General features: G+C 25.3%; 6 protein-coding genes across 6 annotated transcripts; 5 read left to right on the forward strand and 1 right to left on the reverse strand.

Moving 5' to 3' along the window:
* Positions 1–336: 336 nt before the first annotated feature.
* Positions 337–2,897, forward strand: T551_01541 (uncharacterized protein; the record flags this gene model as incomplete). Its single annotated transcript, XM_018373804.1, has 7 exons — positions 337–553; positions 597–642; positions 687–754; positions 799–1,938; positions 1,982–2,346; positions 2,394–2,616; positions 2,698–2,897. 7 exons carry the CDS (start codon positions 337–339, stop codon positions 2,895–2,897), a joined length of 2,259 nt encoding a protein of 752 aa, XP_018229979.1.
* A 512-nt stretch (positions 2,898–3,409) lies between these two features.
* Positions 3,410–4,463, forward strand: T551_01542 (uncharacterized protein; the record flags this gene model as incomplete). The annotated part of the gene is made up of 5 exons (XM_018373805.1): positions 3,410–3,505; positions 3,547–3,705; positions 3,748–3,870; positions 3,922–4,342; positions 4,387–4,463. 5 exons carry the CDS (start codon positions 3,410–3,412, stop codon positions 4,461–4,463), a joined length of 876 nt encoding a protein of 291 aa, XP_018229980.1.
* Positions 4,464–4,702: 239 nt separating this feature from the next.
* T551_01543 (uncharacterized protein) lies at positions 4,703–6,036 on the reverse strand (the record flags this gene model as incomplete). The annotated part of the gene is made up of 5 exons (XM_018373806.1): positions 4,703–4,755; positions 4,802–5,195; positions 5,239–5,526; positions 5,570–5,871; positions 5,916–6,036. The coding sequence occupies 5 exons, from the start codon at positions 6,034–6,036 to the stop codon at positions 4,703–4,705; spliced, it is 1,158 nt and encodes a 385-aa protein (XP_018229981.1).
* A 1,131-nt stretch (positions 6,037–7,167) lies between these two features.
* T551_01544 (uncharacterized protein) lies at positions 7,168–8,809 on the forward strand (the record flags this gene model as incomplete). The annotated part of the gene is made up of 6 exons (XM_018373807.1): positions 7,168–7,311; positions 7,362–7,498; positions 7,545–7,602; positions 7,647–7,998; positions 8,040–8,489; positions 8,544–8,809. 6 exons carry the CDS (start codon positions 7,168–7,170, stop codon positions 8,807–8,809), a joined length of 1,407 nt encoding a protein of 468 aa, XP_018229982.1.
* Positions 8,810–8,863: 54 nt separating this feature from the next.
* T551_01545 (uncharacterized protein) lies at positions 8,864–9,900 on the forward strand (the record flags this gene model as incomplete). The annotated part of the gene is made up of 4 exons (XM_018373808.1): positions 8,864–8,984; positions 9,031–9,057; positions 9,099–9,266; positions 9,314–9,900. The coding sequence occupies 4 exons, from the start codon at positions 8,864–8,866 to the stop codon at positions 9,898–9,900; spliced, it is 903 nt and encodes a 300-aa protein (XP_018229983.1).
* Positions 9,901–10,398: 498 nt separating this feature from the next.
* Positions 10,399–11,524, forward strand: T551_01546 (uncharacterized protein; the record flags this gene model as incomplete). Its single annotated transcript, XM_018373809.1, has 5 exons — positions 10,399–10,418; positions 10,465–10,667; positions 10,712–10,806; positions 11,063–11,182; positions 11,225–11,524. The coding sequence occupies 5 exons, from the start codon at positions 10,399–10,401 to the stop codon at positions 11,522–11,524; spliced, it is 738 nt and encodes a 245-aa protein (XP_018229984.1).
* Positions 11,525–11,551: the final 27 nt, after the last annotated feature.

Raw genomic sequence — 11,551 nt, forward strand, 5'->3', positions numbered from 1 at the left:
GATAACGTATTTATTGCATTATCTTTTTTATTTATTTCAATATTTTTTTAACATTTAATTCTTAAAATTAAGTATCGTTTCGGTTTAAAAATACACAATTTTCAGGAACGAACTTGAATTTTAGACACGCTATAAATGAAGAAGTTAAATAAAGTCTATATCTTGTTGAATAATTTAGGAAAAGATATGATAGTTATCTCAGAAGATTTTTTTATATTTATCTAATTAATATCTTGAATTTGAAGTGATTTTGCCATATAAAGGATCTGATTAAGGTTATTATATATGTAGAAAAAAAGCACTTGAGTTAATAGTATTAAAGAGATATATTTGCCTATGGAATTGAATGAGCTTCGTCTTGCAGCTCTGTTAAGTCAAAGAAAATTTCCTTTGCAATCTTCTACATGTATTTCTAAAGAATCTAATGTGCCAAAACAAATAAATGGAAATGAACAGAAAAATGACCAGAGTATGGATGAAAAAGAAGAAGGGGAGATTAGTGATAGTTCAGTTCCTGAAAAGAACTCTACATATGCTAATAATGTTGGAAGACGTAAGGAATTTTTACTTATAATAATTTATTGATTCTATGAAAGCATCTTTGAAAAAAATGGGTTACATAAATAAAATGCCTTACAAGAAGTAAGTATTATTTAATGTTTTGTGTATTTTATGGATAAAAAAAGGTATTCTCGAGTGAAAAATAATACGACATTTTATTCAAATTTATATCAATCTATTATTTCACAAAATAGTATTATTATTTTTTGAGAAAAGCTGATAATCTTATATTTTTAGGTTCAAATATTAAACTTGAAGGAAAGCTTGCTGTTCAATTTTTATCTTCTCAAGGGATTTCTTTTGAATATTTGGTTCATTTAGGAATAAATAAGGAATTTCTTCATAAAATATTTGTAGAAGCTGGTTTATCTTTACCAGGCGTAGAAACTTCTCAAAAGGAAGATAATTTCAAGGAAAAAAGTAATATAAATACTGATTTAAAGGACAATGATAAAGAGTGTACAAAGATTGCTTCAAAAAATCAAGATAATTGCATTGTTGATCATAATATTAAATCTTTAAATGCATCTAATCTGAATGATAATTCTTCTAAAAAAAATCAACATCTAGATTCTGATTCTTTTTTGCAAAGTATTCGGGATTCTATAGATAAAAAAATGCAGATGTCAGGAAATATACAAAAAAAAGTTTCTGTTTCTCATAAAAGAAAATACATTTCAACAGTGGATTCAGGTGATGAACGTACTTTCGTATCACGGAAAAAGTTTGGTTCAGAATCTGCTGCTTCAGTTGTAATTGAATTTTCGGATGATGAAAATGATGAAAATATTGATAATATTAATAAAGATGATACTACTAATAAATCAAAAAAGTTTTTTAAAGTGGAGGATATACAAAAGGATGCTATTAAAAAATTGAAACAAAAAGAAGAAGAAATCAAACATATGATGGAAATAATTGCTAGATTAGAAAGTTCAAAAAAAAAGAAAACAAACCCAACAGAAGATACTAGTTATATCTCAATCTCGAATACAGCAAGTATTGATAACGGAAATTTGCCCAAGCATGATAATAATCAAGAAAAAGATATATTTAAAGATTTCGACAATGGACAAAATAAGGCTACATTTTATGAAAAAGAACAAACTCTTCAAGAAGATTTAGAAAAAGTTAATGTACAGCTTTTTCAAAAAGAATTATTGGTTCAGAAACTAAAAAATGAACTTAGCGAAGCTGAATTATCATTTCAAAAGCTACTTCAAGAGAAATCTGATATTGAAGTGCAATTGAAGGATGCTAGGGTAGCTCTTGATTCTGTTGATAAATTTAAGCAGGGTATGGGAGATGAATTAATGAAAGATTTAACAGATTTTTGTTCTATACCTAAAAATTTGACTACTATTATGAATTCCAAAAGTATTTGAAATTTTTATTTTAATTAGATATTTACTTTGTTTAGATGAAATTTCCGTTTCATCAACTAATGCTTTATTATCTAATCAAGATAATTATGAAAAGATTGAAACTTCTAGTCTTTTTAATAGCGAAGATAAAATTGGTGTTGTTAAAAAGGGGTTTGAGTCATCAGAGAAAACTGTATTTCTTTCTGTTAAACATGATGAGATTAGTAAAAATTTGGAAAATAATGACGTTGTTATTGAAACTAAAAAATCTAATGGCAGCTTTAATACGCTGACTAATACACATGAATCATTTGAAACTTTTAATTGTAATGAAGGTGACCTTTCAATGAATTTATCTGTTAATCCTCAAAAGAATGTAGTTGTCAATCCACAAGAATTAAAAGATACAGTTATTGATGAGGTAGATATTGTTTTAAAATATAGAAAAGGTTTTAATCTTGGACCTAGAATAGTTTCGTTTCGTATAAGCAATATTCTAGTCCACTTCGAATTTTTCATGCATTTCGATTTCATCCTTACTTTTTGTCATGGGTAAAAGGAGGATTTCGTTCGCGAACATATAGTACACGTTCTGATCCTAATAAAAAATTGTGTTTTTTTGAAACAGCAGGAGGAGTATGCAATGATGATTCGTGTAAATTTTTACATTTTAAAGATATTGGACAAACAGGTACGACTATTTATTGTTAATTGTAATTTATGATTTATAATATTATAATCTTTATTTATATATATATTTATTGCTTTTTAGATGATCAACTACTTATAGAGATGAGTTCACTACTTGTTGGTGAAACAGAAGAAGAACAGCAAAATTATCGTGCGGGTTTACGTGCAATCATTCAGGCTTTGCGTACATCTCATTTTCAAGATATTACAAAAGTTGCTCAATCAATTATTAATTATCGCAGACAATTTCTTAAAGATGAATCCCGCATTGTTCTTTTTTAATTCATTTTTTTTCTTAGGCTATTTTTTTAATATATACACCACTTATAATTATTTATTTTGTTTACTTTACGTATCAATATTAGTTATTTTGTTATAACTAAACTAATTATGTTGGTTAGTCACCTTGTTTTTGCATATTTTTTATATTTATTTTTTTTCCATTTTAGATTTGTTAGTGTGAAATAAAATTTTCTATTCTTTGTTACTGAATAATATATAAAAAGAAAAATAGAAAGTAATTGATATTATTTTATTTTGTAAAAATTTGTTTTAATTGCATAGATTTTTGTTTTGGTACGTGTTAGTATTTTTTTTATGAAAATTTAAAATAATTTGCTTAGAATTGGAAATTTTTGTTTTTGTTTAAATTTAGGATTTTTAGAAAAATAAGGATTTAAGAAGTTGGTTTTTATATATTCAATTGTTATATTTATTGTTTCTATAGGATATTTTCTTCTATTATTATTATATTTTAATATATGCTTTTTAAGTTTTTTAAAATCAATTAGAAAATGCGTATGAAAAAATTCAGTCAGATAAAAGCACAACTTGATATTAGTTATTTGACGGACGATCTATTTATACTAAGTACTGTTATTCTCGCTCTTGTATGTCTTTTTATAGGTTTTGTTATCTAATATTATTTTAGATAGGATGGGGTACTGTGGTTATTTCTTCAGTTATAGCAAGTCTTAGAGCTGTATATTTTCCTTACTATTCATGGTGGATTATTGTATATCAATTTTTTGTTATTTTTTGTGTTATTGCAATAATTCTATCGAATTCAGGAGATACATATCGAATTGCTGTATGCTTTTTTGATATGAAGTATGCTGTCTGAGTAAAATAGTTAGTTGGGCATATAGCTGTTGTGATTTCTTGTGAGTTGATGATATGTAATTCTTTGTTATATGGTTTTGAACCATCTCAACCTATTGTTGTTTCTGGATATATTTTTCTTTTTATTATTAATGTAAGTTGTAAAATATTTAACATATCTTTGTTATAACTTTTCAATTATAAGGCTATATGGGTGTTGTATTTCGGAACTACAAATGATTCAATTTTTCACTCATGGACAAACTCATATATATTATCTGAATCCTGTAAAAATACTCAAAATCAGTTCATTTCTAGACCAGCTTTGACTAAAGATATTATAACAAATAATGAAAATTTCAATGGGTCTCGTTCCAATGATAATCAAGTATCAACGTGTTTTTCTCATAATCTTCAGCCATTAAATTCTTTGAATAATACAGAAAATAGTATAATGGCGTCTAATGAATACCCGCATAGAGCAAAAGCTGTATATTCATGTGCGTTTATTTTAAAAAAAATTGATATTTCAGTGATATTTTTAGATAATGCAAGTCCAGATGATCCTCGAGAAGTATCATTTGTCAAAGATGAGATTCTAGAAATAGGCGATATTAGTGGGAAGTGTATGTACTTTTGTTTACTAAAGTATTTTACAGATCATTTTTAGGGTGGCAAGCTCGAAAAGAAGATGGAACCATAGGAATTGTTCCTAGTAATTATTTGCAGCTTATAACAAATGATTAATATTAATATGGTTTGTAAGATTTTTTTATATATAGTTAAGTAATTGGGACTATTTAAGAATTAGAAATAACAGAAGGAATAGTTTTCGTTATTAAGATACTTTTATGTATAATTTCATAAGGAGTGCGTTTTTAATATTTACAAGATATTTTACTTGATTTAAATGGTTTTTTTAATATTTATAGTTTTTTATAAGACTAACAGTGATTAAAGCTCGTAAACCAGTTTATATCCAGTATTTAACAACTATTAATCTTAATGAATTTATGTGAATTTATCTTTGACATAGTTCCTAAGAATAGTTCATTCCAAAATATTTGTAATTTTAGATCTCTTACTTTTTGAAATTTGAAGTTCTGTATTATTTAAATGTGTTTGCGGCACTGATGCATCATCGTATGCTGAATCATTTTCTGATTCTGAACGATTATCTTCTGCGTCGTGTCCTGTAATAACTTTCCATGTAACTTTAATAATAAGACATAACCAAAAGCATAAAATAAATTGTAATGCAGAAAGTAATGCTAAAAACGACATGTGAATTTTTTTGGTGAAAAATATATTGTTTATAGGATCCCATTTGTGTGAAATGATAACACCAGCATCCTTATATGTCGAATATAATATAAATAGAAAGAAAAAGTGTCTTGTGATAATCCATGAAATAAGAAATATAAAAAATGAAAAATTACAAGTTTTTTGCATTTTTAAATATTTTAGCATTTTCGCTAACTATAAAATTAGTATTTAAAAAAGTGTTAAAGCAGAACACAACTGATAAAAAAATATCCGACATGTCCATAATACACATGACTACATTACCAACTTGGGTAAAATGATAGACATAACTCATGAATATAAGGATACATGTAATAATATGATGAAAAAGCATTCCGTAATAATCTTTTCGTCGTGTTTCAATATTTAAAACAAAAATCTGATGAATCCAAAATGAGAACTGAACAAGGTAATACCATTTAAAGTATTTTTTAAGCTCAATATGTGGATATCCAATCCATAATTGTTTATAGTTGAACCAATATGGGCTATTATACACAATATACTAAATATTTTAATGAGATATATATTACCAAAGATTTGTTTACTGTTTCGAAGCTCCAAAAAATAAGATAATATAGAAAACACCAAGCTTGTTCCGAGAATTTATTAAGGTTTTTGATCATAACCCCATTATTTCGGGCAAAAGGGATAAAAATATAGCGAATGGCACTTTCACGAATAAAGGAAAATAGGATTATCCAGAATGCAACAAAGTACCAATCGTCTTTACCTTTAGTACAATGTGTGACATTGCAATAAGATAAATAAAAAAGTTTTTGTGTAATATTCTGAGATGGAATAAATACATGGATAAAAAGAAATACTAGTATTATTGTTAATGCTATTTCTTATTAAATTAGCGAATACTTTAAAAAAAAGATGAAAAAAAACCTTGTTGATAAGCAGAAAGATATTGAAGATTTTGTACAATAAAATCTTGAAAACTTTGATTATAAAACTCTTTTTTCCTATGAATCTTTCTATGAGAGTTCTTATAGGAACGTTTTGACATATTCAGAGGAAAAATAGACAATCTAAGACACCTCTAATATTAATTTTTAAAGTTTTATGAAAAGATCTCTAAAAATTTAAATATTTTGTCTTTTTTGGTCTTTTTTTCAGAAAAAAAAACACGTCTTTTAATGAAAAATGCTTTCTAAGTAATTATTTAGTAATTATTGAGTTTTTAAGCTCTTAAAACAATATCAAATCTCATATTTAAAACATTGGTTATCGTCTCGAAAAGTAACTAAAGTCTGCCGTCATTTAACGTTTAAAAAAGCGATCTTCAAAATTACAAAAAATCAACAAAAAATACCTGATATTTTGAGATTAGAAATATGATTATTTTTTATTTGTAATATTAATAATGATTTTTTTTTTATTTTTGATAACTTAAATTTTTGTTTATTTATTGACAATGTAAATTACTCTTAAAATATTTTGATATTAAGAGAAAGCTCTTGAAAAATGTTTTAAATTATTAGAATACTTATTTTTTTGTTTCTTTTCTGTATTTAAAATATTTTTTGATATATTGTTTTTTATATTATTGAAAAATCTAAACTAAATGTAAAATTAGTTATCTTAATGAGATTTTCAATTAAAATATTTATAATTGAAATGTTTCTAATTTTAATATTTATTTATACTTTATATTAATAGAATAGAACTTCTAATTTTTTTAGGGTTTAAATATTTTATAGAAATAGTTAAAAGATGTTTTAAAGAATTAAAGAGTTAATAATTTAAAAGTTTATATTTATGTTATTATAATATTTTATGGTTATTAAGAACACTAAAAAACTTAAAATATTTGAAAATTCTTTTATAAAACAAAATATTATAAATTTAGTAAAAATAATAAATTTAAAAAATATAATAAAAATAAAAATTATAAACTTTAGAATACTAAAAATTTATATAAGGTTATTTTTAGTTTATTATTTGTTACTATATATTTTGATAATTAAGTATAAAATATAATTTACAAAAATAATATTTTTTTATTAAAAATTGCATCAAAAGCTTTTTAAAAGTATTTTTACTTTAAAACAATAATACTTATACATTTTACTAACATGTGCCATATGGTACTTTTAATTTTGTTAATATCTAATATTAGAAAAAAAACGATATTCAAATGAATCATTCAAGAATTACTTATATTTTAGAAGATAAATATAAAATATTAAATGAATCCTATTTTTATGTAAGAAAAGAAAACTTAGTAAATCATGGAACAATATTAAAAGAATTGAAAGCAGTTTTGCACCTTTCTTTTAATGTTTGTTTAATTAAATTTAAGTATTTAGAAAAATTCTTACACATTTTTAGTATACAGAAAAATTTGCATCTTTTGAAAATATTACTATTCATTGGTGTGCAAAAAATAATTGTCTTCTTCCTCCGTTTGCTACAATTCCATCAAATGGACTTCATATAACAATACATCCATTAAATAATTTAAATAAGTTTTTCCCTATATTGAGAGTTATTAAATATTCTTATTTTATTTAGTTCTTTTGATAATTTGTTTTTTTTTAAAAATATATGGAAAAATGAAATTCCAACATATGTAAGAAATTTATTATATATTTTACTATTTATTTTTATCTTTAGGATTCTTTTATTGATACAAAAATAGGAAAATTATATTACAATCATACTTTCTCTTCTAGTACTTTTTTATTAGATTTAAGTTGTATATTAAATGCATACTTATGTAGTCAAGTAAAAGATAAGGAAAATATAATTCAAATAGAACTATTTATAGATCCATCATCTAAAACATTAACTATAAAATATATATGGAGATTGTCTTTCAAAAGTTTCCAGCTGGACATGTATTCAAATTCTTTACAAAATAAATCAATTCATGTTGATGTTGGATTTCTTCAGCCTGTTTCTAATATACATGAAAAAACTAGATATCTTTGGAGGAAAAACTCTCTTTATAATTCTAGTGCATTTGGTATATATTTAATATAATTTTTTTAACTAATAAAACAATAGAGCCATATATGACTTTTTTTTCTAATAATTTTCTTGAAAATTCCACTGTTTATTCTGAAATTCTTTCTCCAGTAGGATTTCATACAAAAATTCGATCAAAAATAGTTATCAATAAATCATTGAAAGATTATTGCTCTCTTTATATCCTTTATTATCTTCCCAAATCAGTGTTTGTTGATAAATACCAATTGCAAGATTTAGTACAGTTTAATATAGGTAATCTCAAGAAAGTTCATTTTATATGGGGAGAGACGAATTTAGAGGCACCTGTATGGAAACTTCAAAAATGGGGAAGTGTAGTTTTGATTGAAACCGTTTCAAATCACTTAAATACATCATTTTTTGTCGATTTACCTATTCATCTTCGTTATTTTCCACCTAAAAAAGACATGTTTTACACATCTGATTTACCTTTTCCTATCTCTTTTTTTTCTTGCGAATCAATACAAGGTATAATTTAATTTTTATCTTTTTAATGAAAAAAAAACTTATTTTTATATTAAGACGTAAATACTATACAAACACCTTTTACATCTAGTTGGGAATTATTTCATCAACACTTTCCACAAAATAATACATTTCATTTTTTACATAATTTAAATCACAATGATTCTTTTATGATTATTCATATACCTGTTGTCAATTCAGATCATATTTTATTTGTTCAATTTTTGACATTTTTACTCATTTTGGCTTCTTTTACTTATATTTCATTTAAACTTATTCTTTTAATTCTAAATACTTGGAAATTCAAACATAAGAAAAAATAAAATTATTTTTATATAGATTAATATCAAAATCGATACACAAAATTTAAAAAAAAAATGGGAGGAAAAGCAGAGAAAGGGACGCCTAAATGGCTTGCAAATCGAATGAAATCTAAAGGTCTTCAACGCCTTCGATGGTATTGTCAGGCTTGTGAAAAACAAATGCGAGATGAAAATGGTTAGAATATATTTTTTCTATGTTTAAGATTTTTTAAATTTTTAAGGTTTTAAGTGTCATACACAGTCAGAAGGTGAGGATAAAGTGTTTACATGTTTTTCTTATGGATATTAGCACATGTAAGACAAATGTTGTTGATTGGAGAAAATCCAAATCGACATATTCACAATTATTCTGTAGAGTTTAAAAATAATTTTATTCAATTATTAAGGACGTCTCATGGCGAAAAACGTGTTCATGCAAATCACTTTTATCAAGAATATATTGCAGACAAAGGGCATTGTACGTAAAAAAGAACTAAAGTTTAAAGATTAATAAAAAATATATAGTAAGAATGAATGCTACTAGATGGGTTACGTTGACAGAATTTGTAAAATATTTGGGCTATGAAGGAATATGTAGGGTAGATGAGACAGAAAAAGGGTTATATATTTCATGGATTGATAATTCACCTGAAGCGTTACGCCGTCAACAGTCGATTATCAAAAGAGATCGTCAGGATAAAGGAGATGAAGAAAGAGAGCTTAAAATGATTAATGAGCAAGTTGAAAGGGCAAAAAAGATGAAAGAAAATCAAGAACAAAGTCATGAAAATGTAGTAAAAGAATTGAAAAGAGATGAAAGTAAAATTTCGATTTCATTATCAAAACCACCTATTGAAGAAAAAAACGAGTCATCTAATTCAGAGAATCAGGGAAGCTCTTATTCTATTAAAGTCCCTTTTGTGAAAAAACAAGAAAACGTATTTAAAAGCATAACCAAATCTAATCCTTCAAAACAAGTACAAAATAAAGAAAAAAGACCGCTAACAACTGCAGAAAAAATCATTATTGAGGAAACTATGGAACGTAAAAGGAAGGAAGAATGGAAACAACGCAAAATTGATTCAAAACGTTATCGTATTCAAGCTAATTAAGTCTATAATCCTATTTTTTTGAAAATATACATTTGTAAAATTTGTTAGACATTCAAAAATTTTAAATACTTATCAAATAATCAAAAAGAATACACTTATTTCATCATGGATATTTATATAAAATTAAAGTTTCTGTTTTTTTTTTTTTTTTTAAATTTACTTATTAATAGTTGATAATATGTTCTGGTTTCTAGAAGCTTAATTTTAGGACATAAAATTTGCCGCATATTTTACTTTGACATGTTTTTTCTTATCATTTGCATTTTAACTAGTTTTTATGAATTTGTTTTTTTAGATTACTTTAGATTACGATTTTTACAAAGAACTTTTTTTATATAAACTATATTATTTAACTGGGGTATTCTCTATCTTTGGAAATATATTAACGGCTATTTAAAACATTCTTTTATTCATATTATTCAACATACTTTTTTTATTATAAATATTCTCCGTCAATTTTTGCCGACACTCCGGACTTAAAAAAATTTAAATGTGGCTATGGATAATGAAATAACAAGGTATATTCTAAAAAATATATTAAAATTAGCAATAATAGAATTTTAGAATTATCCATTCTATCCCCCCTGTTACTTTATTTCTTTTATCTGGCTCGTTATTTGTTTCTATTACACCTCTTTTGGGTATTGCTAGAGCTGCTCAGTTAGTTAATATATGGCCATATACATTTAGAGGGCAGCTTTGGAGGCCTTTTACTGCGTTTTTTTATGCAGGCGGAGGCTTAAATTTGGTTATATCGCTTTTTTCACGTATCCCTATCTTTTTTTTTAATTTTTATTAAGATTATTTCTAGTTTATCGGTTTAGTAATGAAGTTGAGACACTTTATTTTACTGAGAGTGTCTCGGACTATTCATTTTTTCTAGTATTTAATGCAACAGTAATTTTGGTAAGTAAAATTTTTATTAAAATTCGCTCCTGATTTCTGCCCCACTTTTAACATATTTTATGAAATGCTGGGTTCTGGTGAGAGGAGCATATTAAAACAAGCTTTTTATCTTCTTGTCGACCGGCAAGATGGTAAAAGTATATATACGGACGTTTGAGATGGCTTATATCTACTTTTTATGTTATAAGCTGGTTGTTGGCAGCCGACATTTATACTTTTTTTAAAAAAATATTGTTCAATTCCTAACAGTTTTTAGTTTCTTAGTTATTTCATTTCATCTATTGTATATTTTCCTGCATTAAATTTATCAATATGTTATTTTTGGAGTCAAAGAAATTTAAATACAATTACTAGTCTTTGGTTTTTTCGAATAAAGGTATCTATTTACATATTAGTGAAGTTATTGTTAATTTAGTAGGCTCGATATTTGCCATTTTGTATGCTTTTACTTTCATTTTTTATGGATGGATTTCCTGTTGTTTTGCGGGATGGTTGTGGATTATTAAGTGCACATCTTTACGAATTTTTAACTAACACATTGCCTTCTTGTGGAGGCCCCCGTCTAACTGTTCCAAGGTGGTTTACAAGCCTTTTTCCATCAAATAATCAACGAGTTATAAGAAGGCCTTTTGGTATTTTGTTTAACAATCGACAAAATACTCAGAAAGATCCACCTAAAAAATCAGCTTTTAAAGGAAAAGGCTATAAATTAAGTTAATGCATAATATCATATTATCATTTAAAA

Source organism: Pneumocystis jirovecii (assembly GCF_001477535.1).
Source record: "Pneumocystis jirovecii RU7 chromosome Unknown supercont1.6, whole genome shotgun sequence".
In the NCBI taxonomy this organism is placed as follows: Eukaryota; Fungi; Ascomycota; class Pneumocystomycetes; order Pneumocystales; family Pneumocystaceae; genus Pneumocystis; species Pneumocystis jirovecii.